The sequence below is a fragment of the Mustela lutreola genome, chromosome 17 (assembly GCF_030435805.1).
Source record: "Mustela lutreola isolate mMusLut2 chromosome 17, mMusLut2.pri, whole genome shotgun sequence".
NCBI lineage: Eukaryota > Metazoa > Chordata > Mammalia > Carnivora > Mustelidae > Mustela > Mustela lutreola.
Window position 1 is genome coordinate 21,795,745 of NC_081306.1, and position 27,418 is coordinate 21,823,162.

Genomic DNA, 27,418 nt, shown 5'->3' on the forward strand with positions numbered 1-27,418 from the left:
GAGTCTCACTCTTCTGCCCTGGGGCCACCTCAGATGTTATAAATGACATTCAACTTTTTTTCTGATCTCTCTGGGAAGAGGGTCAGGAGACCACTCAGGTCTGAATCAGGTGCTCCTTTTTCCTTTAGTGGACCCTAAATGAAGTTAAGAATCTCTTTATAAAATTTAACGCCTTCTATCTTTAATTTTTCTTTTGTTTCCATCTTAGAAGAACTAAGGATGGAAATAAAGACATGAAAAGAAATGGCCTAGAAATTCAGTGCAAAGAGAGGTGTTCACATGGACACCACCTGCTGGGTACAAAGACAAATCACTCTGGAGGAAGGGACAGACTTCTGCAGGAGCTGAGAGTGTGGTGGGCAGGGAGCTTAGGGCCAAGACATCCAGGCCCTGGCCTGAAAGCAGTCAGGGCCTCCCACCTGGTGGTCCACTGTAGTACACAGCAGTGTGCAGGGGCAAGTCTCCCTCAGCAGGGAACCTGCCACCAAGTGAGGATGGGAGCTGGCGGCGGGTGGGGGGGGGGGCGGGCGGGCGGCGCAGTATGAAGACAGTCGTGTGCTCAGAGCTGTCAGCTCCCCACTGGAACCCCAAACCAGATAGATGCTGGGAGGGGGGTTGTGCCAGGCCACCTGGTCACACGTGTTCTCAACTGTGAAAGCTATTGGCTCTTGGGATGAGATTCAGTTGGGGCCGGGGAGATCAGGGCATGGGCTCTAGCTCCCCAGGGAGAGCAGGAAAGACACAAGAGGGAACAGAGACACAGGCTTCCCAGGGTGGGGCATGATTGCTTTGAGGCTGTTTCCAAAACAAAGAATCTGAGGTTTTGTTCTGATTCAGACATTCTGACGGGAATGGGACTACCCTGGAGAAAGAGACAGCGTCCAGTGTTCTCTCTGTTCCCTGTTCGAGAGCCACTAGGGGCCCACAGGGTGTCCACCTCCAGCGCCCCCTCGGCTCCCTAGTGCAGCCCTCCCTCAGCAGACGTTCCTTGCGACGAGTGGAGGCACGTGTGCAGCCTCAGCAAGCCCGGCTCAGGTCCCTCTCCTCTTCCTCCTTACTGGGGGTCTATAGGTTTTTCCTCTTCACCTGGGGAACGCTGCTCTCCAGAAGGCTTGGAGAGCGACACTGTAAACACGACTTCTTGGCATGGTGGTGGCAAGGATGTGTGTTTGAGTTGCTGCCTGGGGACAGCGCTGAGGTAGATTGGGGAGGGCCCCCCGAGACGCTGTCCACGGAATTTGTGGGACTTGCGCTGCTGATGGAGGAGTACCCTGAGGTCGCACTGTCCCTGCCTGGCTCCCTTGTGCCGCAGAGCCGAGGCTCAGGCCCTGGCGTTGGAGGTGTCTGGGGGCCTGGTACCCAGGTGTGCAGGTCCTGGCGTTCCCTGTCCTCTGGGCAGGCCTCCTCATCACTTGATTCCTGGCAGCAGTGCTGTTCGGGGCTCAGATAGACCACGGTGACATCAAGGATGCCACTGGGGGCCGTCACTGTGGGAGACAAGGGGAGAGAGATGTGGCCACTGCCCAAGCAATGGGGTGCCTCCCTTGCCCAGCCAGGACCCCAGTGGCCTGGGTCCATCTCTTGACCAGGACAGGTATGGCTCTCAGTACAGTCCCCTGTATTGCTCTCCTTTGGGTAAGAAATTGAAGGTGGCACTCATCGTGACTTGGGGGACAGCAGGAAGCGACTACAGACTAGTCCTCAATAATTTACTTAATCCGGAGTGCCTGGGTGGCTCAGTGGGTTAAAGCCTCTGCCTTTAGCTCGGGTCATGATCCCAGGACCCTGGGATCAAACCCTGCATCGGGCTCTCTGCTCGGCGGGAGCCTGCTTCCTCCTCTCTCTCTCTGCCTGCCTCTCTGCCTACTTATGATCTGTCTGTCAAATAAATAAATAAAATCTTAAAAAAAAAAAAATTACTTAATCCCCAAGTGGCCACCACAGCAAGTAATGGGAAAGTTGACAGAATCTGCTTGAGCTGGGCTTCCTTCATGTTCAGCTGGTCGAGAACACAAGGGCAGAGGCTCCACAGGCAGCTCTGGAGGGGCGCACAAGGCACAGAACCCAAAAAGGGCAGCGGGTGGCACATTTCACATGACGTTCTAGAAAGATCTGCTCATGAATTCCAGACAAGGTCTCCTCCGCCTCCCTGCTCTGGTGAGGCCCCTTCACGGGCCTGGACATAGGTCTTCTCTCCTGGCCCCCCAGCCCCCCGCCTTGCTCTGGTGTTCTAGGGGCTCTGCTCTCTCATGCCTCCCGTGTGTGAATCCCTCCTTCCGAGGGGGCATCTGGGTGGTCTCTGAGTCCCAGTGCTCACCGTCACCGTCCTTCTCTCCTTCGCTTTCCTGGTCACCCTCGTAGCCAGAGCAGTAGTCCAGGCTCCAGTCCAGAAAGCTGCCCAGCAGCATGTCCTCTTGGCTGGACAGCTCCGCAGTGGGCGTGGTGACGAAGCTGCCCCTGTCCTCCTGGAGGCTGTTCTCCCGCTTCCTGCCGAGGGAAGAGCCAGCAGCCTGATCACAGGCAGCAGTGTGGGAGGCCCAGCCTGGCCCTCTGCAGCTGCCCACCCTTGGGAGGCTCACGGCAAGGCTCCTAGAGGCAGGGCCGGTGGCACATTGAGGGGCTGCGCTCGGGACTTGGTGGGATCAACAGGAATTCCTGGGGTGGGTAAGGTGGGGGAGGCGAGTGATTCCAGGGGATCACACCAGAACACTGTGACAGGGGGTGCATGTGGCATAGACTTGGGAGACGAGGGTGGGGACAAGACCAGCCCGGGAAGTGTGGAGGGACCAGGCCGAGAGTAAGAGCAACACCATGGAACCGGGTGGCCCGTGGATGCCCATGTGGGGCTTGAGACCGTCTTTGCTCAAAGCGGCCCGCTGCACCAGAGAGAGGACAGGGCTGCTGTCTGGAGATGGGGCCCAGGAACCAAGGCCTGGATTCAACCCCAGCTACATTTTTTGCGGGACCTGTTGCTTCTCCCTGCTACATCTTAGGAGCCCCTGTGTAAAAGGGGGTCCATGGAGCCTCTCAAGACAGCCGCGGGGGCCACGAAGGAATCCAGGCCCAGCACATGCAGCTCCAGACCAGGGGCTCACGCACCGCTTGGTCCTTCTTCCTGACGGAGAGGTGAGGAAGGCGTGGATGTCCCCCGTGCTGAGGAAAGCCGCGGGCTCCGGGCTGCCCTGCTTCACTCCCAGAGCTGCGCACAGCTGCCCGTAGCTCAGCACCTGCAAGGAGACCGGGTCAGAGGGTGGGACGAGGCCCGGAGGGGCTGGTGTCTGGGGGGGGCCTTGGGGGGCCAGGGTGTGGGCACCTCTTCCTGGCTGATCTCTTCATAGCGCTTGTCCTCGAACCGCTGCTTCACGGCAGTCAGAGACACTTGCCTGTAGTCCTTGGGGGCGTCATCGTGGAAGCTGCAAACGGGGGGACATGTGAGGGACAGCAGGGCCACAGGCTGGGCTCTGGGGCAACGACAGCAGCACCCCCAGCCCAAGGGACTCCGTTTTAGCCTCCACTCGCTGAAGCGAGAGAGTACAGCAGGTATTTAGAAACAGCCTAGCGATGGCAGGGCAGATGGGGCACCCTGCACGGATGTCCGCAGTTGCCTCATTCCAATAGCCCCCACGTCCACCAGGGCACAAATGAGCAAGACGTGGTCTGCTTGTGCAGCAGACTGCGAAGCCAGTGGAAGTGTTACATAGGTGACAGGTTGGTTCCAAAGGGCCACATGAACAGGACTGTGTTTCTCTGAAGTGTCCAGAAATGGAAAATCCAGAGAGAAGGAAAGCTGGGGCTGGGGAGCACAGGCCTGACCCACGAGGAGTGCGGCGGGCTTTGAGGGCGCCACCATGGTCTACAACTGATAGTCGGGACGGTCGCATGACCAAATACGCACGGTAAGCTTAAAAAAAAAGTTTCGCTGGTAAAAAGTGTTTCCAATTTATCTGATGTGAAAATAAAAAACAACTCTGAGAGGCAGGGGAACAGCCTAGTAGCAACTACTGGGAGCTGATGTCAGGTACGGACAGACTATTCACATCCGTCATGGAGTGATGACACACACGTGGACCCCATCAGCTCACCCATACTTCCCGTCCACTGGCTGTGACTAGGCACAACGGAAAACAGAGTCAGCCAACGCACATGCTGGCCCCAGGACACGGTGACCGGTTCCCCACGGTGGAGCAAGGCAGGGAGCAGGCCAGAGAAGGGGATACCCCCAGGGGCTTGGGGCCTGGCCAGAGAGTTCCGATCTTATTCTGGATGGTGTACAGAGCAGGGACCTCCCCCACACAACAGAGGCAGTCCCTGAGATAATTCAGGGGGCAGCTGGGGAATGCGTACGTGCAGGCAGCACAGGCCTCCAGAGCCAGGGAGACTCGGGAATGGAGAGAAATGGCAGGGCCCAGGTCCCCGCTAGGATGACTGAGGTATACCTGCCAAGCAGCCAATTCAATCTATGACAAGGAGGAATGGCTGGAGAGGGGAGCAGGGGTCTGGCCTGCATAAGGCAGCGGCAGGGAATAGGTCCTGGGACTCAGATGTATTCTGAATCCCAGAGGTGCCCGAGGACAGACAGAAGGCCGGAACTGTCCAGCCCCTCACATGCAGGAAGAATGTGCGGAGCGTGGATGGGCAGAGGAGCTGGCGGCTGGGGTCTGGCACAGGCACGTGTCGGCAGCAGGTACCAGGGTGAGTGGGTGAGGGACAGGGCTGTGGCAGGAAGCCATTGCAGCCGGCCAACCCCTACCCCAGGGGACAAGCTGTCCCCCCGCCACACTGAACGCGGCTCAGGAACACAGCCTCGATGTTTCTAGTACCGTCAGCTGCCTGTGGGATGAGCTGCAGTTGGGAGGGGCTACTGCGCTCATCCAGTGTCAAACCTGAACTGGGACGACCGTGGCCTGGCGTTTTTACATGTCGACCGTGAGAACACAGCGCACTGTGGGGAAGGTGTGTGTGGGGGGCTGCCAGCCACGTCCCCGCGGGACGTGAGCACGAAGACTCCGTGGCGGCTGGGTGGGGGCTCGCGTCCGTCTGCAGACTCACCACTTCTGATGGAGGCTCAGGATGCAGGGTATGAGGTCTTCGCAGGAGAACCCGGTCAGGTCCCACAACCGTGGGGTCCAGGGCTGTGCTGGGGAGGAAAGCCAGATGCTGGGGCCGTGCTGATGCCAGCCCCGCTCTGCCCCCTGGCCCCCACAGTTCTGCCGTGCAGTTTCCTGGAGCTCGGGGTTACAGATGCCCCAGGTTCACTGTCGGTGGTGCGGCAATACTATGCTGGAGTCCCCTGTTCAGCTCACCCCCACAGGACAGCTACCATCCATGCCTGTGTCTCCTGGTCCGGGGCGGGCATGCTACTTTGTCTCTCTCCCTCCCCTTTGTATGAGAGTCACATCCCGTGTCCCAACTCAGGTGACCCCCAGGCCCTGGCTGAGCCCCCGCTGAGCAGCCGGCGGAGGGCGGGATCCTTACTCTGCCCGTGCATCAGCCTGGCGAGCAGCAGGGCGGCGGCGGCCAAACGGGCCGGGGCATACACAGCCAGGCTGGTGTGCAGCAGCGAAAGCTCACACAGGAAGCTGCACAGGTGCTGGGTTCTAGGTGCTGCAGGGACCAGCGTCAGCAGAACATCCTTGTAATCCACCACAGTGGGGACCTAGATGGGACAGGAAGGAGACATGTGGTCCTGGCACGCAGAAAGCTCACCCACACACTCAACAGGGCAGCAGCCTCACCCACATTCACATGGGCACCAGGGTCACAGTAACCAGAGGCAGCTCCGGCCTCAGCCCTCTGGGTCCAGGCAGACCTTTTGGAGCAGGAAAGCTCACACCGAGCAGGAGCCCCTGGTTCCTCCTGTCCCTCCCATGAATTCAACTCTGATGTGAAAGGAAACCGCCAATGGGCGCTTACCCGAATCTTCCCTTCCAGGGCAGAGATGATCTCTCCCATCATCCGCACCAGGTCCTCGTACTTGTAGGTGTTGTCCGTGAGCCACACAGCCTCGCGGATCGTCAGGATCTCCTTGCTGATGAACCTGGAATGTCAAGAAGGGGTCTGAGCGCTGAGTCTGCTCTCCCTGGAGGCAGCCATCACTTGAGTTCCCAGTGACGGGGGGTGGGGGTCAAAGAGCGGATGAACTGCCCAACTCCCAAGAGGAAGAGATGAGCTCGTGTGACCCTGTCCCAAGACTCTGCAAAGGAGGCGGGACTGGTGCCGGCTGTGGGAGGGGCCAGGCTCCAGGCAAGCCAGTGTCTGCACGAGGCACCCACGAATGCCGGGTCTGGTCAATCCTCTGGTGACCTGAGGATTAGGCCACCCTCTGCAGAGTGCAAGTAAACAAGAGCTTGAACCTGGAAGCCAGGGAGCCAGTGGGACCGGAGCTGGGGCTTGCTGGAAGGTGTGTCCTCAGCACAGGCGTGGCCACAGGAATCTCCATTGTCCCTTAAGCAGGAAGCCACCCTGTTCTCTACTCTCCAGCAGCCCCAACTAGCAGGGAACACATTGGTCTGGCAGACTGCCAGCAGGGGAGCAGGGCCACGCTGGTGGTTGCTCTGTCCTGGGGCTTCTGTAGCCTCCCCATTCCCTATAGGCTTGGCCAAGAGATGGGAGATCGGAGAGCACAGGTGGGCATCTCTGCCTCTAGATCTATATAAAGCATCTCACTGCTTGCCAGTTGGCGGCCCAGTAACTCTGTTCCTGATTACAAGGATGTAATGATGCTGCTTGGGCATGAGGTGATGAGGCCCGTCTGTTCTGCCACCTCTAGTGAGAAGGTCTGGATGCAGGGTCCCATGAACACACCCTGCCTGCGGTCCCAAGCCCACACTGGTCCCCTAGAGACTGCATGTCCTATTCCTCTCATGGCCTTGTGACCTAGCACACTGCGAAGTTGGACATAGTGGGCTCAGGGGTCACCAGGGGTGGCAGAGACTAAGACAGTAGCTGGAGCTTTCCATGACCTCGTGACATACAAAAACCACCCTAACAATGTAAGCCTGGAGCCCCTGCCTCTGGGCTACATGCAAAGGAAGTGCGCGTGTTTGAGCGTACCCCACTACATGTGGCGAGCCTGTCTCTCACCCCCACCCCCCCGCCGGCTCACAGACAAGGACAGCCAGTCTGCAGAATGCTGCCAGGGGCACAGCAGACCACACGGAATGTAAGAGAACAAGAACAGGCAGATGCTTCCAGGGCAAAACTGGGGCAGAGACGTAAGCCGGTCCCATATGAAGAGTCAGAGTTGTCAGGGGTGCAGGCAGCTGTCCGAGGAGGCACCCCATGTTCGTGGTGGGACTGGAGTGTTCTGGGAGCCGGCTGGGGGCGTGAGACCCTCTAACTGCTGGTCTCTGGTGACGCAGGCTAGAGAGCTCGACTGCTGAGAAGGGTCTTTCTATGAGCTCAGCAGGGAGACCCTAGAGGGCAGGTCTCCACATCACTCTCAGGGGCCTGGGAAAGAAGGACCCAGCCTGTACCACCGAGCAAGGCCATTCTTTGGGGTCCCTGCAGGCCAGGATGAGTGGCCGCCCACACACCGAGGTTCCGTCACTGCCTGGGGAGAACTACTCTGCTTGCGCTCATCCCGCAGCTCAGACCCCCATCTGGTGAGGTGCGACACTGAAGGCTCAATTTCAGCACTAAGCCCACCGGGGAAGCCCGTCCCGCAGCCCCTGCACTGGGAGGCTCCCTACCGGGTACAGATGACCATGCAGGCGATGCCCAGCAGCTGGAGCCTGTACCGGGGCACCAGCCTCCGCCGCAGGTACCGGTCCACGCACTCCACGGTCAGGTGAAGGCACAGGCTCGTGAAGTCCTTCATGGTGGCCACTTCCACCAGCCAGTCAATCAAGATGTACCTGCAGGACAAGCACCAGCCCTGAAAACGAGGGCGAGCACCCCATTCCCACCTGGCCCACCCGTACTCAGAGAGTGAGCAGGTCATCTGCAGTGCTGTCTATGTACCCGGGAACTCGTCCCGGCTGAAGACGCTGGCTCCAAGGGGGCTGGGAGGGCCCCAAGGTTGCTAGGTTCCTAGAAGGAAGCTGGGCACACACCTGTGTCCCCTGCCTTCTCCCCGGGAACTGCCAGGTACTGGAGGAGCCCAGACACAGGTAGGGGACAAGGGGGGCCACCCTGTAGGGCTGAGGGTAGATCACAGGGCCGGGGAACAGTTACGCAAAGCTGAAAGACCTCCGGCCCTCCTACAAACCCAAATCCTCCCCAAGGAGCGGCCTGTCCACAGGGTCATTTATCTTGACCCTCTGCAGTGGGGCAGAGAGCAGGAATGGAGCTCAAGGTGGACGCCCCTGAGCCTGGCACTGGACTTCTCAGGCACCCTGCACAGACGAGGGGTCCCTCCTCTAGGGGGCTTAACCTGGGGCGAGCACCGCAGACCACACATGGGAGTGCTGGGTGCCATGGCAAGGACACCCGAGGGTGGTCCACGCCTCTCTGAACAAAGGAGAAGAGCCCAGGAGCGAGAGGGAGAAGACACGTAAAGCTGCCGAGTTCCAGGCAAGAGTTCCAGGTGCTGGGTAGAAGCATCTGTCACAGGGCAGGAATAGGATGTAGGAAAGAAAGACAGCCTGAGACAGACAGCCTGTGTTTCCTCCCGAAGCTGGAAGAGCGTGTGAGTGCTGCCAGGTGTATGAGGTTTAAACCAGCCAACACTGGGAACAGAAGAGGACGCCGCCCCTACCCAGACTGAGTGACCTTAACAATGGGACTTCTAAAAACCAACCACCCAGAGTGCCTGGATGGCTCAGTTGTTAAGTGTCTGTCTTTGGCTCAGGTCATGATCTCAGGGTTCCGGGATCGAGCCCCGTGTTGGGGGGCCGGGGGGGCAATTCCTGCTCAGCAGGGAGTCTGCTTCTCCCTCTCCCTCTGCCCTTCCCCCTGCTCGCTTGCGCACACTCTCAAATAAATAAAATCTTAAAAAAACACAACCAAATTGTACACTTTAAAATGGCTAAATCCTAGACCAACATAATGTCGTATGTCAGATACACCTCAGTGTAAAAAACAAAAAAGGTAGCTGTGGCTCGGTATAGAGAAAAACGAAAAGAAGTTCAACTCAAAGGCTGAGGTGATATTAGTATTTCAACAAAATTCTGTTGTTCTGGAAAAGAAGAAAGTGTCCCCAAAACAGAACAGCCACAGTCCCCCAAAAAAGGGCTGATGGAGAGGGGTACAAGGTGCTCTCAGGATACAGCTTCCCACAGGAGGAGGAACAAGTGGGAGAGAAGGGGGCCACAGCCGCCGGCACTGGCCCAGGATTCCAGAGCACAAGGGCTTGCTGACACAGGATATGCGACCCCGCACCGTGTGCGTGACACCAAGTCCCTTCAGGGAAGGCACGATCCCATTAAACACAAACGTCTACTGAGCACGTCCTAGGAGCTGCTGGAGTACAGCCAGAGCCTGGCCCTTCAAAAGCCAAAGCATGCGTTTAATTAATTGAGTGATTTTTTAGAGAAAGTGGAGACAGGGAGAGGGAAAGAGAGAATCTTAAGCAAGCTCAGCGCCCTGAGATCATGACCTGAGCCCAAATCAAGAGTGGGATGCCCAACGGACTGGCCCCCAGGGCATTCCTTCAAAGCATATCTAGAATCTGGTGGAAGCTTAAAGTATTATTTATGTCCCTGTTATTTTCTTTTCTTTTCTTTTTTTTTTTTTTTAAGATTTTATTTATTTATTTGACAGACAGATCACAAGTAGGCAGAGAGGCAGGCAGAGAGAGAGAGAGAGGGAAGCAGGCTTCCTGCGGAGCAGAGAGCCCGACGCGGGGCTCGATCCCAGGACCCTGAGATCATGACCCGAGCCGAAGGCAGCAGCCCAAACCACTGAGCCACCCAGGCGCCCCTCCCTGTTATTTTCGATCATCTCCCATGATGCAGTGAAAAGCCTCAGCGGTGGGTGGGCCGCAGGAAGCAGCAGGGCATGGGGGGCTGGAGGCCACCCCCAGGGCCGCGGACCCTTGTCGGCAACACTCACGCCCACACAAGGCTGTGTAAAGATGTGTTTTGGCTGCTGAAACCGGTGATACAAACATTGTCATTTTAGAAAGACGCTTCAAATGGTTTAACACGTTCTGAGGATTAAAAAGGAAACAAGCACAGACACTCACGGGGGATGTTTTCTCTTCGAAGCCCTGGATAACACCCCGTGGAGGCTTGAGTGGAACGGGACAGGCAGCCCCTCTGCCCCCGGAGCCCTGCCACTGCTCAGCCTCGCCCACCGTCCCGAGCAGACGCTGGCCCTCGAGGTCCTCACCTCATGGTGTCGCTGAGGCCCTTCTGCACGGAGAAGACCTGCTGCTTGCCCATGGCGCGGGAGGTCTGGAAGAGCTGGCGCACCACACTGTCTGAGGCCTTGGCGTCGAGGCCCAGCTGGCTTCCGTGCGCACAGGCTTTGGCTAAAGACAGCTGCGGGGACAGACACGGCTGTGAGCGCGAAGCCACGGGTTGCTGAGGGAGAAGACAGTGTGGACACAGGGGGTGTGTACACCTTCTCTGCCTTCCGGAAGCAGCATAGCTCAGGTTTTAACTACTCTTTGTGAAATAAACACCACATCATGTGGTAACGGACTTCAAGAGGGACAAAACGCGCATAATGGAGTCAGCGTAGCAAAGTGGCCAAAACCGGCTGGAGGTTCAGATGACTTGGCTTTAAAACCTGGGTCTGGGGACGCCTGGGTGGCTCAGTTGGTTAAGCAGCTGCCTTCGGCTCAGGTCATGATCCCAGCGTCCTGGGATCGAGTCCCACATCGGGCTCCTTGCTCCACAGGGAGCCTGCTTCTCCCTCTGACTCTTCCTTCCACTCTGTCTACCTGTGCTCGCTCTCACTCACTCTCTCTCTGACAAATAAATAAATAAAATCTTAAAAAAAAAAAAAAATAATAAAAAAAAAAATAAAACCTGGGTCTGTGTGAACGCCACAGGCAAACGAACTGCTGTGTGCCTCAGTTTCCCCTTCTCACAAGGGCCTAATGGCACCTGCCTTGGTAGCTGGGTATGTGGGTTGACTGAACTGCATCCTCCACTTGGCACGGGTCCTGGCACCTCTAGGCCCTCCAGTGGTAACTAGCAACCATTTCTAGGTATTTCCTTCCAGATGTTTCCACGCATTCCTGATCATAACGCAGAGGCATTTATTTTCTCTCAGCTCACTTAGCGTTAACATGGTTTGGGACACCTGGGTGGCTCAGAGGGTTAAACCTCTGCCTGCGGCTCGGGTCATGATCTCAGGGTCCTGGGATCGAGTCCTGCATTGGGCTCTCTGCTTGGCAGGGAGCCTGCATCCCTTTCTCTCTCTGCCTGCCTCTCTGCCTACTTGTGATCTTTGTGTCAAATAAATAAAAAAAATCTTTAAAAAAAACAAAAAAAACATGGTTCCTTAGCATATGAAACTCCTGTAAGCACATTTCACCTGTTCCTCCTTCTGGGGTTTGATCTGTTTTATTATTTTGAGGAACATCTCGGTGCAGCTGTTTCGGGGCTGGACCCCGTCTGCTTACATGGTCACCCACAGGGGCAGCCGTGCCAAAGTATTTTCTGAAAGGTCCACGTGGATTTTCATACCAGCTAGGAGAATGTTATTTTATCACATCTTTGCCAGCAAAAAGTGCTATCGTGAAAAAAGTGTGTTTTCAGAATATTAAGGATCCACTCAATACGCACAGAGAAAAGACCTACATACACACGCTATTGTTGAGCTGTGGGCCCCGATGACTAGCACTGAGGGGGCACACTGCCCCGGACTTGGACTAGCTGTTTCTATTTCCTCCTGTGCGGGAGCGCGATGTCAGAATGTTGCTATTCTTACTATTAGTTAGAGTTGCCGAGAGAACACCGTACTATTCAGTGCTCTCGCTGCTGCAGATCTGCTGACTGCCTGGGACACAAACATCACTGCATCTGTGAGCTGTCAGGCTGGGCCACCTGCTGCTCTGTAATTTCTTCCCTCACTTTTAGGGCAGAGGACTCTCAAACACGGCCCCTGGTGGGGCAACAAGAGCATTTCTACCTGCTTGGCAAAGGGGGACTGTCTTTGATTTGTCCTAAACGAGAATTCCTTACAGCTGTAAGAGGAGAGCACCAGGAGAACACCCCCGGCAAATCCCTTGTGTCCTGGTCCTAACCCTGGCTGACCCAGGGAGCAGGACATCACGAGTGCTCACAGAAGACGGTGTGAAGCGGCACCCAAGAACAGAGAGGCGGGCTTGGAGGCTCCTGGATGAGGCGCAGGAAGGAAGCACTCGCAGCCCCCCCACCTCCCGCAGCAACACTCCTGGAAGGCCTGGCGCTGCCCTGGGCCGGTCCTACTGCCTCTGAGTGGGAGCCCGGGCAGTCTCCACACCACGGGCCCCACGAGAGGAGCTGGACGGAGAAGGCCGGCTCCTGCCTCACCTGTGCTTCCCAGCAGCCTTTGGCCGCGTAGTCCCTGAGTTTCCGGAAGCTGTGGAGGCATCGCCCGGGATCTGACATCTGTCAACGGGAGAGAGGCACCGTGCTCTTACACAGTTGTGTCTCTGGAAAACTCAGAATCAACCCATCGAATCTTAAATGTTCTTCCCAATACGCCCCGAGGGTCTACGGCTTGGCCTCCTTCCCAGACCCTTGTCTAAGAAATGGTGGTGGTTGCTGGGGCAGCTATGCAAGCAGCTGCTGGCCAGAGGCTCCTGGTGCTCGGGGAGCTGCCGAAGGGTCCGCCCACCCCCATGCAGACCCAACCTTGCTGACGGCCCATCTGGAGACCGCACCTTAGGCCAACACACAGCCTCCTCTCCCCAGACCCCAGCTCACTCACATCCATCCTCCTGTCACGTTCCCAGAGGAGGTACGAGCTGGCCAGACAGCCCTGATTGGCAGACTCTTCAAACAGATCCTGGGCCTGCTGCTTCCGCTCTTCATCCTACAACAAACCCCAGCATAGCAGCTTTCTTCACCCTGCTCCCAGACTCCAGCTTCTCCCAGCGGCCCCTCTCCTGCTCCCAGACTCCAGCCTCTCCTAGTGGCCCGCGCCCCGCGTCCTGCTCTCTGCAGATACCAGCCTCTCCCAGCGGCCTCCTCCACCCTGCTCCCCCAGAACACCAGTCTATGGGCCACCACGGTCTCTCCGCGGACCTCTCAGTTGTCATATTTGGGAGTCTTTCTTTTACCAAAATGAGTTAACTAAACCAGGAGTGGAAACGACTTCTCTCAAGATATGTGCTCTCACAACCACCGGGAAAGCGAGCTTCAGGGCTCTGCCCTCACGGGCCCCCTCCCTCCAGGGTTTGTGAGGTTTGTGTTTGGCTCGGCTCTGGGCTGCCAGAGGGTCAGCCCTCCATACCAGCCCTCCCAGAGGGTGGCACACAGGTTTTCCTGAGGCTTCTCCCAGGCCTCTCTCACGCTCAGTGTCCCTCCCTGCTGCTGCACCAGTCACCAGAAGCCACCACTTTCCCTGAGTTTGCTGCAGAGCTGGCTTCTTAATCATGAGCTTGGTAAAGCTTTCTTCAGCATAAGGAGGTCTATGGGAAGAGCGAGAGAGGCTGCCCGGAGCCAGGCCACGAAACCAGCCCATGGCCCAGCAAGTACTCAGACACTCTGCCAGGCTCTAGGCTTCTTCCAACAGGTGGGGCTGGCCTGGGTGTTACACCCCGCATGAGCCCTCCTGCGGGGTCCCATGTACAAGTCCCATGTACTTCCTGCTCCCTGGTGTCTGCAGCTGCCGGAAAGGCGGGCAGCACAGAAACAAGGAGTCCCGTGCTCCATGTCCACGTGCTCGGGGGCCCAGGGCCACCGCGGCTGGCACAGGGTCCAGGCGGGACGGACGACTTACCTCGAAGAGACTGAGCACTCTCCCCAAGCAGTGCAGTATAGACGCCCGGTGAGTCTGAGCAGCGAGAGGAGGAGGAGAAAGTGTGATCATCGGTGGAAAGAGGACTTCCAGGGCACCACCCTTCCCCGTCCACCTGTCCCTATGGCCCCTGCCTGGCTCATACCCTACCCTGAGGGCTGCTCCCTGATTTCAGGCTTCGAGGAGCTGGGGTCCTGTGTTCCCAGCTGTCAATACATTTTCAGCCCAGACCCTCATGGGATTCCCTGGGAGCCCCAGTGGTGAGGCTTCCTCTCCTGCTGGCTCATCTCTAGATGCCCCCACACCCACGCTCCCGATTTTCCACAGCTCCACTGCCGTCAGGTGCCTGGCTTTACGTGGTCCAGTGTCTCTACTCACCCTATGGGGCTCGGACCGTCCGGCATGCGGGCCCCACGCGTGTCCCTCGCCAGGACCCACCCCCTGCAGCTGGCACTCCGCCCTGAGGCTCTCATGAACCACGGCCTTGCAGCAGCTTCCAGACACCGACCACGGGGGTCGGATGAAGAGCCAGATGAAGGGCGCGGCACCCACATTCAGTCGCTCCGCGAGACTGAAGAACCGAGAAGCCTTCAGGCCATTCACCTCCGCACGGGCTTCATCAGACACAGACACTGCGGACACGGACAGAATGTTACCCCAGACATCTCTGACGGACAGGTGCACAGAAGTCTCGATGGCTTTTTTCAAAGTCGACAATCTTACGCCTGCCACAGTACAACATTGCTGGTATTGAAGGAGAGCAGAGCCCTCCAAGATGGGGGCTCCTCCCTTTCTTCCTCTACCTTGTGAATCACGTGTCCCTGACAGGGTCCTCCCAGCAGCCTAGGATCTGAAGGTCTGGGAGCTACAGCCTAAACCCACTCTAGCAGGTGTGGTGTTTCCTGCGGAGCTAATGTTCCAAATCTGTCTGGTGGCGATGGCTGCACCACGCTGTGAGGGAGGTGTGTACAAATTGCTGGCTTGGACACTTGGGGCGGGTAAGGCGGATGGTACGTGAGTCCTGTCTGGAACCGCTGTCTGATGGGGCAGCAGGACTGCTCCTCGCCTCTACTGCTCTCAAGAGTCCTATAGCAGGGGCTGACTTGGCAAGATGCCACATCTTTGAGCAGCAGCGGAGCAGCTCTCCCCAGGCTTTATGTGTTTGGGAGTTGCAAATGGACACCCTACAGGCTGGTTCTGTGTGCTAAGCAACAGGGCAGGCACTGGGACAGGAGAAGGCTGCACGGGTTCTTTCAAGGAGCACCTGTTCCCTGAGGGGCGAAGGAGTTCAGGCACCAGGACGGCTTTGACCTGCTTGGACCTGCCTCCCACTGGAGCCGGGGCTACTGTGTTATGAACACCCCATGGAATTAGGCATTCTTTGATCGCTGCCCCAGAGTTCCAGGGAGGAACTGTGGCCAAGGAAGGAGAGGAGCCAGCACCTACATGTGGGCTGCAGGGTTCACTGGACGGAGCAGGGAACTGCTGGGGGGCGGGGGGGAAGCCTGGCTTGCCTGGGTAGCCTCCCCTCCCCCCACTCTAAGTCTCAAAGCATTCATCAAAACAAGGTTTGTTAAAATAAAGCATACGGACTCAAAGTTCACCAGCACATCCCACTCCTGTGAGCATAGGCTGCTGAGGGGAGAAGCCTGCAGCTGGACCTGGCAGGGATAAGGGGTGGAGGGGCGAGGAAGGGCTCATGCCTGTTCTACAAGGTCGGCACTGAGCTGGGTGAGGCCAGCCTTGGCCCCGGGAGGACTTACGGCCTTCATTGTAGAGGTAGGCTATGCCCAGCTTCACGGCAGCTTCAAAATTTCCCTTTTCGGCAGCCCTAGACCATTAAAAACACACAGCATCACCTGTGTTGTCCCGGGAAGTTCCTGTCCCTCCACGGCACCCGACCCTAGAACGCTTGTTTCCTAACTGGGGATTTTTTAGGTAATGCAGTCAAATATCACTCATCCATGACGCGCGACAACATGGACCAACCTTAAAGGCATGCCAAGCACAAGAACGCAGCCACAGAACACCACATGTTGTAAGATTCCCCTTATGTGAAATGTCCACAGCAGGCAAATCCACGGATAAGTGGGCAGATGTAGTGCTGCCTGGGACTGGGGGGATTGCAGGGAAAATAGGGAGTGGGCACTGAAGTCAAGCCCTATTCACTCTGGCTTTGCCATGGGAGTAGTGAGGATGTTCTCAAGTTAGTGGCGATGCTTGCACAACTCTGTGATTCTATAACCACTCTTTAACTCTAAAACCACTGAGTTGCACACCTTCAATGAAGAAATCACATGGTATGTGGCTTAGGTTTCAGGCGGCCTGTGTGGAGCCACCGGCACGCAGGAACAGTAGGTCTAGCCACTAGCATGCTGGGGCTCCCAAGATGAGGGGCTCACACCTGATCTGACCCTCCCTCTAGGTCCCAACCCCAGCAGGAAGATGGGATCAGCCAGGGAGTAAAATCTAAAACAAGTGAAATCACAAGCTTTGAATTAAAAATTAAAATAAAAAAATAAAAAGAGGGTTGAGTAAAATTTCCACAGGGAGGTGACCTGCATTTGAATCATGCAGACTGGTCCCAGCCCAAGGGAGACCATTCGAAGCATGACAGTGACTAATGAGTCTGGTGGGGCTGGTGGCACGGATGGCCAATGACTGTGCTTCATGTGACTCCACAGGTGACGCTGACAGCCCTCAGTCCCTCCCTGGGGGGTGAGGTGTGGGCAAGGGCAACTGCAAAAGAAAAAGCCTGCCCAGGTCAGGCGCTGGGACACAGGCTGGCATACCAGGGAGGCCCAGAGACGGGAGAAAACGGAGCTGTGGTCAGGGGCACGGATACCTTTCAAAGAGCTTCAGGTTCCTTGGAGAAGGCCACAGTTCCTGGAAGCTGGCACATGCCCACACGCTGGCATGGTTGTCCACCAGGTATTTCAGGTGGGAATGCACCTGCAGAACAACGCAAGGGCGGGGATTACCATGGGCCCTCCCAGAAGCCCCACTCCTGGAGCCCTTGAACATGGGACAAAGACAGATGGAGGGCCCCCTGTGGATCAAAGTCATGGCTACTTTAAGAGACGGAAAAAACAAGTTTCTCGGAAGCTCTAAAGGTGGGGACAGTGCTGCCAGAAGGGGGAATAAGCATCCAGACTGAGAAAGGGGGAGTCGCCCCCGTAAGGGTGTATTCCCTACTTGACTCTAACGGGAGCTAGTAGAACAGAATTATGGTTTGTGCTCCTCTACCTGGGGCTTTGCCAGTGGGAACATAGCTGGCGTCTGGAGGTCAATGGAGGGTCTAGAAAAAGACCAATAAACTCAATACCACTCTGGTCGGAGGCAGGAAGTGCCTCAGTTGGGAGCCCTGAGCCCAGGCGACCATTTCAGGGGCTGAAGTTTCCATTGCACCACCACGGAGGTGGCTTTGGGAGTCAGAGAAACAAGTTCCTGGACAAGTTTCCTGGACTCTTCCCACCAATTTGCTGTACGCCCTTGAGTAAGTCAGTCTGAAGGAGGCTGTTGAGTATGTGCAAACTGACTCCCAGGGTCCCTTTCAGGGCTCGATACTACATGTGGTTTGTCCTCGTGAATGTATTTTTGTTTTCTTTAACGCTCTTATTCTTAAGAGGTGAGAAATTCACCACCACGTTAGGGTCCTTTCTCTGTCAGACATCACAGTGAACGGATTCAAAACATACTGCACTATGTTTCAGCTTTTCGATTGCAACAACCTCAAACACCTAGTAACAACATCACGCTTGTTGCCTCTTCCCTCTCTTGTAGCCAAAATGTTGTTCTGACACTGAAGAACTGAAAGCCCTGATGGGACAACCAACAAGTCAGGCCAACAAGCTACAGGGCTGACGCCACTTTAATCTGGCGACTTACAGCTCGGACAGCCAGGATGTCCCCAACAGAAAGCCACTTCAGGATATGAAAGAGCACATCTTCAGGGAGGCTCAAGATGGTTAAGTTTCGGGGTCTCCTCTTTATCCTTCGCTTTGTAGGGTAACAGAAACACTTTGCACACCGGCAGTGGATCACTGAAGAAGAACAGCAGAATGGTGTCAGGGATGTGCAGGAAGGGAGCTGCGCTGACAGGCACAGTTGTATCTGAAGACGACTGAACAGAAGGAACCGGCTGCATTTCTGGTCCCAAACAAGCATTATTTAAAAGAGTGGGGGGGGGGGCGCCTGGGTGGCTCAGTGGTTGAGCCGCTGCCTTCGGCTCGGGTCATGATCCCAGGGTCCTGGGATCGAGCCCCGCATCGGGCTCTCTGCTCAGCAGGGAGCCTGCTTCCTCCTCTCTCTCTCTGCCTGCCTCTCTGCCTACTTATGATCTCTGTCTGTCAAATAAATAAATAAAATCTTAAAAAATAAAAAAATTAAAAAAAATAAAAGAGTGGGGGCCCACGGATTCCCACAGCCACAGTCATTCATTCAGAGTCAGGAAGTGCTTAAGGCAAACAGGAGGCTAGCCTGGAGCTTGGCTACTGGGACGAGAGCGGCCAGGGCGGAGGCTGGTTCTGCCCTCCGACCCCTGCCCATCTCCGGGACGATACAGCAGGAGCCCCTCGCCCCGCTCACCTGGTGTCCTCCCCGCCGCCCGCCCCTCCGGAGGCCTTCCTGCCCTGCCCGGCTCCGCACCGGGGTCGCCTACCAGCAATTACCGGGCCGCGCGGGGCGCCGGGGGCCCACGGGGTAGCTGGATGGTGCCGCCACACCGTCCTCGTCCCCCTGCTCTAGGCGGGTCGCGCTACTCTCCGGCCGGGACAGGTGCCCGGCCCGGCGCGGGGTGTTCACGCCGAGCCCACTCGCACCCGCGGCGCCGCCAGGCATTTAAACCGCGCGCCCGACGAACGCCGCTGTGACGCCCCGCACGCGGGGCCGAAGGGCCCGAGCCGCCCCGCCCGTTGTCCGCCCGCCGTCCGACGCCCGCGCCAGGCACTCACCACCGCCGCTCCCCATCGCCGTCGCCGCCGCCAATTCCGTCGCCCGCGTCCCCGACGGCCGTCAGCCCCGCGCGCCCAGCGCAGGCGCAAACCTGCCCCGCCGCCCGCCCGAGTTTTCAAATGCGCCCGGCCCTCCCATTGGCCGGCCGGGGGGGGCGCGCGTCGCCGGGCCGCCGGGTCCCGGCCCCGGCTCCGCCCTCCCGCCCGCGCCGGGCGCTCGCGATTGGCCACGCCAGGACGCGAATTCGAACGCCGGCCATTGACTGGTGGATTCCGCGCGGCCGCCCCGCCTCCCCGGGCGGGGCGGGAGGGATCCCCGGGGGAGTGCGGCGTCGCCCCGCTGGCGGGGGCGTCTCTGTGCGTGAGCCCGGGCCGTTCTGGCGGCGTGGGGACAGGCGAACAGCGTCCGCGGAGGCCTGTGCGCGCCCGCCGCGCCCCTGGCCCTGGCCCCGAGAGACAGCGCGCCCAGCCTCCGGCCCGCGTCTGGCGGGAGACTGCTGCTCGGACGGCCGGGCCACGGAGGGCTGGGACTGGAACGCTGCCCCTCCAGCGCCTCGGCCGGCGCCTTCTTCCCGCGAATTGTGGCTCCGGCGTCCCTCGGGCAGAACGTCGCCCCGTCTGTCCCCGCTGTGTCCTCCCTGTCCCCCAGGATCCGGCTCCACTGGCTGCCGCGGGCCACCCCAAGCACCGTGTCAGTCAGGACTGGGCAGTGCCCTCCGCCCGGGCCCGTCTTTCACGGGGGGAGCGCTGGACGGAGGAGGACACTACTCACCCGCGCGTGCCCCCAGCCAGCCCTCCCCTCCCCTCCCCTGCGGCCGGCCCCTGGGTCGTCTGGGCAGCCGGGCAGCCGCACACAAGAGCCACGCTGCCCGTTCTGCCGCAGGGGGCAGGGAAGTCCACGGACCGCCGCACCCGAGGTGTGAGCGGCCCCCGTTAGGCCCCTGGACCTGGGGTTGAAGCAGAGTGGACGGAGCCCAGCGAGTGGGCTTCGGGGGCTCCTCAGACGGCCTGTGGCACCCAGAAGCATAACAAGGAGCCCAGGGTGGACCCCGGGCTTCTCATCCTTCCTCACACCTTTGGTTACTGGGCTGTCTGCCTCCCCTGCCCTGTGGCTTCGTTGCTGGGCTCCCCCAAGGCAGTGGCATGCCCTTTCAGCCTGGATGCGGGGAGCACCTTGAAGGGATAGTAAACCATTGTCACTATGGCCACTCCCCTGGGGAGCCCAAAACAGCGTCCTTGCTCCCTTAAGTCCCTCAGGTGTCGTCTCCCTGCTTCCTTATGTCGTCATTTTTTTCTTCTTTATTCAGTGGTAAAGTTTTCATATTTTTCAGAAAACCAGTGCTCTTCTCTTGGCCATGCTGTGAGCCCTCGCCTGCAGCTTGCGTCCATCAACCTGGCAGGAAGAACCTGGGGGGGTGATGGGGTGGAGGGGGGTGCCAGAGCCTGTGGGGGTGACAAGCCGCTCCCAGAGGGTGAGGAGAGCCCATTTCCTATGGGACACCCCCCACGCAGGAGGGTTGAGAACTCACTGGAAAAGTCTGGATTGTCGGGGGTGTGGGAAGTTCCCAACTGGAAGAAGATGGTGGCTGAAGTCATGGGGTGGGGGGTGAATGAGAATGATTCAAGGACAGCAGGGTGCAGAGGTGGGAGTGACGGGAAAAGGCTGTGTGTGGGACCCTGTGAAATGCCCCAGAGCAGACACAAGGAGAGAGGGTGGAGAGACCAGCGGGGTGGCCGCCAGGGTGGAGCAGTGCCGCAATTTGGGGTGACTGGTGATGGCAGGTAGGAAGTCTGCTGAGGGTCAGGAGACACCGCTTTCCAGGAGCTTGGCTGAGAAAGGAGGGAGAGAGCTACCTGCAAAGGCTGGAGAAAGGCTCTGTGACAGGGCACGTCCCAGAGTAGTGCACAGAGGCTGGCCCGAGCCTCTGCCTGGAGCACACAGGCCTGCACTCAGTGGTTGTCACACCTGAGCGGCGTCAGAAGTGCCTGTTAACACGGGGTCCTTACAACACAGATTGCCGGGTCGCACGCCAAGTATTTCCAATTTACCAGGTCTGGGGTGGGGCCCAAGAATCTGGGTTCCTAGCATGTTTCTAGCTGCTGCTTAGGAACCCCACTTTGGGAACCTCTCTGTGACTTGAATCTTGGCTCCACTTCCTGTTGACTGTAGGAAGTGGATGGATGTCTCTTAAGTTTCAGGTTATTCATCTGAGTAACACTTTATGGGTTGATGGGCTGTCTTGTGCAGGCTCACCCCTAAGATTTGTAAGGACCGGGGTGGGTATGTGTGTGTGTGCAGAGATCAAACGGAGTCTCCCGAATCCCAATACTCAAATGCCGAAAAATTAAGACTTTGCTTAGCAAACTTGTCAATCTCCTTTCTCTTGCTTTCAGAAGGATGATGCCATGAGAACCATGGTCACCCCCAGGTCACTGCACCTTGAAAGGACATGGCAGGTGCATCTCTGAGGCTGCTTCCAACAGCCAGGTCTCAGGGAGGCCGCGCAGCCAGCCAGTAGGACTCAAGGGGATCGTTTTCCACTGAAATGGAACTAGGTTCTCCGCCAGGCCTCTAAAGTGAGAGGGCCCAGTCTCACAGAGAGCCACCCAGACCTTGAACTGAGCTCACTGGGTCCATGAGCTGCTTTTGTACTCCTTGCAGCATTTGGCAGACTGTGCACTCTTTATTATGGGAAGTAAACATCTCACGGAAGTGGAGAGGGAGGTTGGGAGGTAGATGGAGAGCTTGTTGGAGAGGGAGGTTGGGAGGGAGATGGAGAGCTAGTTGGAGAGGGAGGTTGGGAGGTAGATGGAGAGCTAGTTGGAGAGGGAGGTTGGGAGGGAGATGGAGAGCTTGTTGGAGAGGGAGGTTGGGAGGGAGATGGAGAGCTTGTTGGAGAGGGAGGTTGGGAGGGAGATGGAGAGCTAGTTGGAGAGGGAGGTTGGGAGGTAGATGGAGAGCAAGTTGGAGAGGGAGGTTGTGAAGGAGACGGAAAGCTAGTTGGAGAGGGAGGTTGGGAGGGAGATGGAGAGAGAGGCTGGGAGGGAGGTTCAGAGGGAGGCTGGGGGGAAAATAGAGAGGGAGGCTGGGAGGGCCGTGGAGAGGGAGGTGGAGAGGTTGGTGAATGGTCTGCTGGCTGCTTCCAACAGCCAGGTCTCAGGTCTCCTTGCTCTTGTTTGTGTTCCTCTTTGGTTGGGTGCGCAGAGCAGGTGAAGCTCAAGAAAATGTCCTCCAGAGACACTTGGTTGACACAGTAGTCATCCAGCCTGAATTTTGTCTTGGCTTGCTCCAGAATGTCAAACACCTTTTGGGAAGAAGGGAGGCCACTGTGGATGATGGGCACAAGGGAGGGGAGAGGAGGCAGCAAAGAGTAGAAAGAGGGAGGGTTTTGGGTGTGATGAAGCCCCTTAAAGACCCATCTCTTTTTCAGCTGTCCCCAGAGCACTTCCCAAGAAGTCAGTCCTAGGGAAGTCAGCTGTCTGATCTCAGAGAAAGGCACTGCCCGGGCATGGGGCCAGCTGGCAGTAGCCCCAGCTGGATCTCTGGCATGCTATGGGACCCTGCACGTGCAGTGTCCCCTCTCTGGACCCGCTTCCCTCTCTCTGAAATGAGGGGTAGGAGGAGCTGAAGGTCCCTTCCAGTTCACACGTCCTTGTGTTTTATGAAATCTGCGTGAATATTACCATGGAGACGGCAGAGAGAAAATGCTATGAATGCAACGTTCATGAAGAAAAGAAAACTCGTCACCCCAGAAAGTCGGTGACATCACAGGTTTGCTCCCTCTGATGCCCAGGTACATGCTCACCTTGGCCCAGCTGAGGTCATCCCCGGGCAGGTGGTAATGGACCATCCCTTGGCGCTCGTCTTCCAGGACGCTGCCTGCACGGAGAGGACACCGTGTTCCCCGGAGGGCCTGGGACCATGGAGTCACGGCCCTCCTCCCAGGGGTCAGGGACGGGGGCGGGCGGGGGGCGCTCGGCAGGGCTGAGGCACAGAGGCCCTGTGTGTGGTGTCCCTCACCTGGGAAGGTCAGGGTCACGAACGCCTTGAACTCCTCCAGCGCCTCCTGCTGCCCGTCGCCCCGCACCTTGGCCTGCAGGGAATAGCCGCTGCCGAACTTGCTCTTGAGGTGCTGGGGGCTGCCCAGGCACTTGAACTGACCCTGCACCATGATGGCCAGCCGGGTGCACAAGGCCTCGCATTCCTCCATGCTGGGGAGAGGGGCAGAGGCCTGACAGGGGCGGGGCAGGGGATGCCGACGCCCGCCTTCCACAACAGAGGCTCCTGCAGAGAGGCCGGTGTCCACGGCCAGATCACACTGCTCCTGATTCCCACGTTCAGAGAGGGGCCCGCCTGGCGAGGCTGGGCACGTTCCTCAGGGGCTCCGACACAGCTGCTGACAGGTCTGTGCCCCCGGCCCCACCCAGCCAGCCCTTGTCTCTACTTTTCCACCGACCCCCGGAGACTCTGGCTCTACCTGTGGGAGGTGATGACGATGGCCTTGCCGGACTCACGGGCCCGGGCCACGGTGTCCCAGAGCAGACGCCGGGCCACGGGATCCATGCCGGTGGATGGCTCATCCAGGAAGATGACCGAAGGCTCTCCAAGCAGGGCAATGGCCGTGCTCAGCTTCCGCTTGTTGCTGCCGCTGGGAGCAGAGAGGGAAAGGTTGGGATGAATGGCAACCAACAATCACCAGCAGCCCACCTGCCCTAGACACACACACACACACACACACACACACACACACACAGGCTTTCTGTTCTCTGTGGGGAAAGCATCCCACAGCCCCTGAGTGGGGCTTTAGTGACATGGCCCGCCACCCTCCTGTGAGGTTGCACTGTGACTTGGCTGTCCACCCAGTATACAGGTCATGGCCCTGGATACAGGGGTAGAGAGCACATGGTCTGTGAGTCTTCTCTGAGGGTCTCTGGTGTTGGGAGCTTAAGGACAGAGGACCATTTTAGCGAACTTTTAAAAAATGAACACATAGCATTTACAACGTGCGGGGGAGCTGTTCTAAACTTTGCAAGTGTTAAATAGTTTAATCTTCAAGAGATGCAGGGAAGTACAAAAACCTGTCTGAAACCCTAGCCAGCAGGGAGGGAAGAGCCAAGGTCAGGAGTCCTGGACTGGCCCCTGGGACTCTCCGCCATCCCTGTCCCAGGGGTGCGATATTGTCATCAGCCTCCAGGGGGCGCTGCACACACCGGACGAAGTCCTCAGATGGGCGGCTTTGGATGCTAAGGGCACTGGGTTCCAGATCATTGACCTCGGAGTACGGAGGAAGACCCCTTCAGTTTCTCACTTGAACATCGGCAGCTCAGATGCCCCAGACACAGTGAGATACGGTAACGGGCGAGCCTACCAAAAATCGAGGCCCTCTGGGACGTGTGGGACGGTAATACCTGTGATGCTACCTGTTCTTACCCACCTATCCACCTTCCCCCGGGTCGAAGCTGGGAGCAGTGCCTCCCGGGCAGCCCAGACCACAGACCCGTGCGTCTGCAGGACAGGGCCGCTTCCCACAAATCTGCCCCATGGCACACAGACTGCACAGCCACCCCAAATCCGGAGCTCATGGTCTTGGCCTGCACGGAGAAGAGCGGGAGCACCTGTAGGTCTTCACCAGCTTGTCCGCGTGTGTGTGCATGAGTAAGTCGTCAAGAATTTGTTCCACACAGGTGGCGATGTGGCGCTCGGGGACGCCCCGGATCTGGGCGTACAGGACCAGCGTTTCCCGGCCAGTCATGTGGTTGAGCAGGGCGTCAAACTGCGGACAGTAGCCGATCTGGGACCGTACCTGGGTTTGGAGCACAGCCCAAGAGGGGGGCCCATCAGAAGGAGAGCCGCTAGTCACGTGCAGGGCCTGGACACCCAACCTGGCCTTGCCCCCGCCAGGCTCCAGCCCTGCTCTGAGTATGGGCCGTGTGCATGGACGTGTGCCACGTTGGGGGAGTGGGACAACAGTGGCATCAGGGAGCCCAGATGAGGTGCTCGTGGACGGGCCACTGTCTGTGTATGTGCACACGTGGGGCCCTTCCCCCTACCTGCCTGGCGTGTATCCTCAGTGCCCTGCCTCTCGTCACCATCATGGCGTCTGGGCAGTAGAAGGTGCTGTATTCCCCCTCTTAACAATATTTTCTATTAGACATGTAATCCATAAGTAGGTTTCCTCTTGTAGGACACTCGCAGGAAGGCTGCTAGAACCTCGGCTGGCTCCCAGCAGAGGACCGGTTGTGTGTCTGTTTTTGCCAAAACAGTATCCTCTGCCGTTCTGCAAATCACCTTTCTAACTCAGCCCGATGTCTTTTTTTTTTTTTTTTTTTTAAGATTTTATTTATTCATTTGAGACAGAGAGAGAGCGAGGGTGAGCAGGAGGTAGGGGCAGAGGGAGAGGGAGAAACAGGCTCCCCTCTGAGAGAGGAGCCTGACGTGGGGCTTGATCCTGTGACCCTGAGATCATGACCTGAGCTGAAGGCAGATGCCCAACCCACTGAGCCCCCCAAGCGCCCCTCAACATTATGTCTTAAAGATTTTTCTCAGTCAAGAAATACATGTCTAATCCAACTCAGTTGAACTACTACTTTGCCAGTCAGGGAAGGCTTCTAGATTTTATTTAGTTGTTTATTAAAAAAACTCAGGCACATGTGAGTTATTTCCCTGTTTTTGGCTTTATAAACTTGCACTGAACTGTGCCCTCGTTTGTGCCCCTGGCCAAGGGCTCCCCTGGAGTAGATGATGAAAGCGGTAAGATACCATTCTTGAGAAATAGCCAGTGCTCTTCTTCCCATCTGCGTCCCCACCGCAGCGAGGAGCCACTCTGGGTGCCCCTGGCAGGGGGCGGCGTGCACTGCTCTGCCCGGACGCAGACGGGAAGACTGCATGGATGGAGTGAACGAGGGGAGAACGCACCGGGAACATCACACCGCTGAGTGTGAGGCTTCCCCTGAAGACATCTACCACCAGGAGCAACTTGTGGGCCCGAGAAACAGTCTTGAACCGAGATGCGCCAAGCGACTCACACTACGAGATGTGAGCATTTCTGGTAGGTCGCTTTCATCAGATGATTTTAACCTGATGATTCTCCTATTTGTAGTTTGCTGAAAATTGTTTAGTCATGAACAAGGTAGAGGGTTGTTTTTGGGTTTGGTTTTATTTCTTTGTTTTTTGACTGTTTTGTTTTGTTTTTAAAGATTTTAATTGTTTGAGAAGGGGGGAAGCAGCAGAGGCAGAGGGAGAAGCAGGCTTCCCACTCAGCAGGGAGCCTGGTGTGGGGCTTGAGTGACCCTGAGTGACAGCCTGAGCTGAAAGCAAATGCTTCGCCGACCAAGCCCCCCAGGAATCCCAAGAAGGCATAGATCTTTTGACCCTTAGTTCCGTTCACATCTGGTTTGGGTCTCTATAAGTTTTCTTTTTTTTTTTTTTAAGATTTTATTTATTTATTTGAGAGAGAGACAGTGAGAGAGAGCATGAGTGAGGAGAAGGTCAGAGGGAGAAGCAGACTCCTCATGGAGCTGGGAGCCCGATGCGGGACTCCATTCCGGGACTCCGGGATCATGACCTGAGCTGAAGGCAGTCGTCAAACCAACTGAGCCACCCAGGCGTCCCGGTTTTCTCTCTTTTGAAACAGTTTTGGGGTAGAAGCCTTGAAAATGTAATGTGATATAAAGAAAATGAAGAAATATGATGTTCTTACACACCCAAGCCTGTAGTACACTGGGGCTGGGCTGGGGTGATCACAGAGCACTGTTCAGTGTGGGCCAAGGACAACCCCTCAGTGGAGCCACACAATTCCGGGGCGATGAGTGTGGCTCATGGAAACACGTGTCACATCCAAGCCATGGCTGGGAACACCAGTGCATCCTGGTAAAAATATAGCTTAGAAAACGCAAAAGAATGCTTGAAAGGGCTTGTCCATCTAAACGGTGGTGAGAAGGAGGCAGAGGGAGGAGTTCGGTAGCGAGATGAACCAGTGCGAGATTTCCAGGAGAAGGAGGAGGGATGGAGGGGCAGGCTGAACTAGACATAAATCCCCCATTTCTAATGGCAAGGTCACACGGATGCCAGGAGGCGATGTGAAGAAGGGTTGTGGGGAGGCCGAAGTCCGATTTCCTGGCAGATGCCGTTTGATTTTTAAATAACACAGAGAAATGTAAATTTCTAGTCCCCTGAGTTTATGGAACAAGTTGGTACTTCTGCGTGAGCCTCAGGAAAGGTCTGTGGGCCGGAGGGCTGGTGACAGTAAGACCAGGTTCAGGATCTGTCCGCGACCAGCTGCTGTGTCACTTCTCTTCCTCTCCCTTCCTTTCTTCATTTGTTTTTTGGTTCATTCCTCCCTTCCCTTTTTAAAGATTTTATTTATTTATCTGAGAGAAAAAAAGAGTGTGTGTGCGAGTCGGGGGAGGAAGAGGGTGAGAATCCCAAGCTGACTTCGTGCTGAGTGCAGAGCCGGATGTGGGACTCGATCCCTCAGCCTCGAGACCATGACCAGAGCTGAAATCGAGTCGAGCGCTGAACTGACTGAGCCCCCCCGGGCGTCCCGTTCCTTGCCTTTTACAGCAGCTTTATTGAGACACAATTCACATGCCACGGAATCCACCATATTCACGCACTGAACGTATAC

General features: G+C 57.2%; 2 protein-coding genes across 4 annotated transcripts in view; both read right to left on the bottom strand.

Moving 5' to 3' along the window:
* Positions 1-164: 164 nt before the first annotated feature.
* On the bottom strand, positions 165-18,894 carry CCNF (cyclin F). 3 transcript variants are annotated; one of them, XM_059154975.1, is made up of 17 exons: positions 18,792-18,894; positions 17,728-17,882; positions 16,685-16,791; positions 15,603-15,670; positions 14,278-14,471; positions 13,822-13,875; positions 12,808-12,912; positions 12,408-12,485; positions 10,273-10,424; positions 7,692-7,856; positions 5,914-6,037; positions 5,476-5,656; positions 5,050-5,137; positions 3,314-3,413; positions 3,100-3,227; positions 2,318-2,487; positions 165-1,487 (listed from the first exon to the last, which is right to left on the bottom strand). In XM_059154975.1, exons 1-17 carry the CDS (start codon positions 18,805-18,807, stop codon positions 1,066-1,068), a joined length of 2,307 nt encoding a protein of 768 aa, XP_059010958.1. In that variant the 5' UTR covers positions 18,808-18,894; the 3' UTR covers positions 165-1,065. The 3 variants fall into 3 exon arrangements, with proteins under 3 accessions (XP_059010958.1, XP_059010957.1, XP_059010959.1); XM_059154974.1 differs by having other exon boundaries at positions 14,218-14,471; XM_059154976.1 differs by lacking the exon at positions 12,408-12,485 and having other exon boundaries at positions 14,218-14,471.
* Positions 18,895-18,907: 13 nt separating this feature from the next.
* Positions 18,908-27,418, bottom strand: part of LOC131820041 (ATP-binding cassette sub-family A member 17-like) — a 64,638-nt gene continuing 56,127 nt past the window's right edge. Inside the window, exons 26-32 of the mRNA XM_059155523.1 lie at positions 24,408-24,595; positions 23,270-23,440; positions 22,813-23,003; positions 22,598-22,671; positions 21,940-22,096; positions 20,164-20,198; positions 18,908-19,456 (exon numbers count right to left, since the gene is read on the bottom strand). Coding sequence (XP_059011506.1) covers positions 18,908-19,456; positions 20,164-20,198; positions 21,940-22,096; positions 22,598-22,671; positions 22,813-23,003; positions 23,270-23,440; positions 24,408-24,595 — 1,365 coding nt within the window. The remainder of the gene's footprint in view (positions 19,457-20,163; positions 20,199-21,939; positions 22,097-22,597; positions 22,672-22,812; positions 23,004-23,269; positions 23,441-24,407; positions 24,596-27,418) is intronic.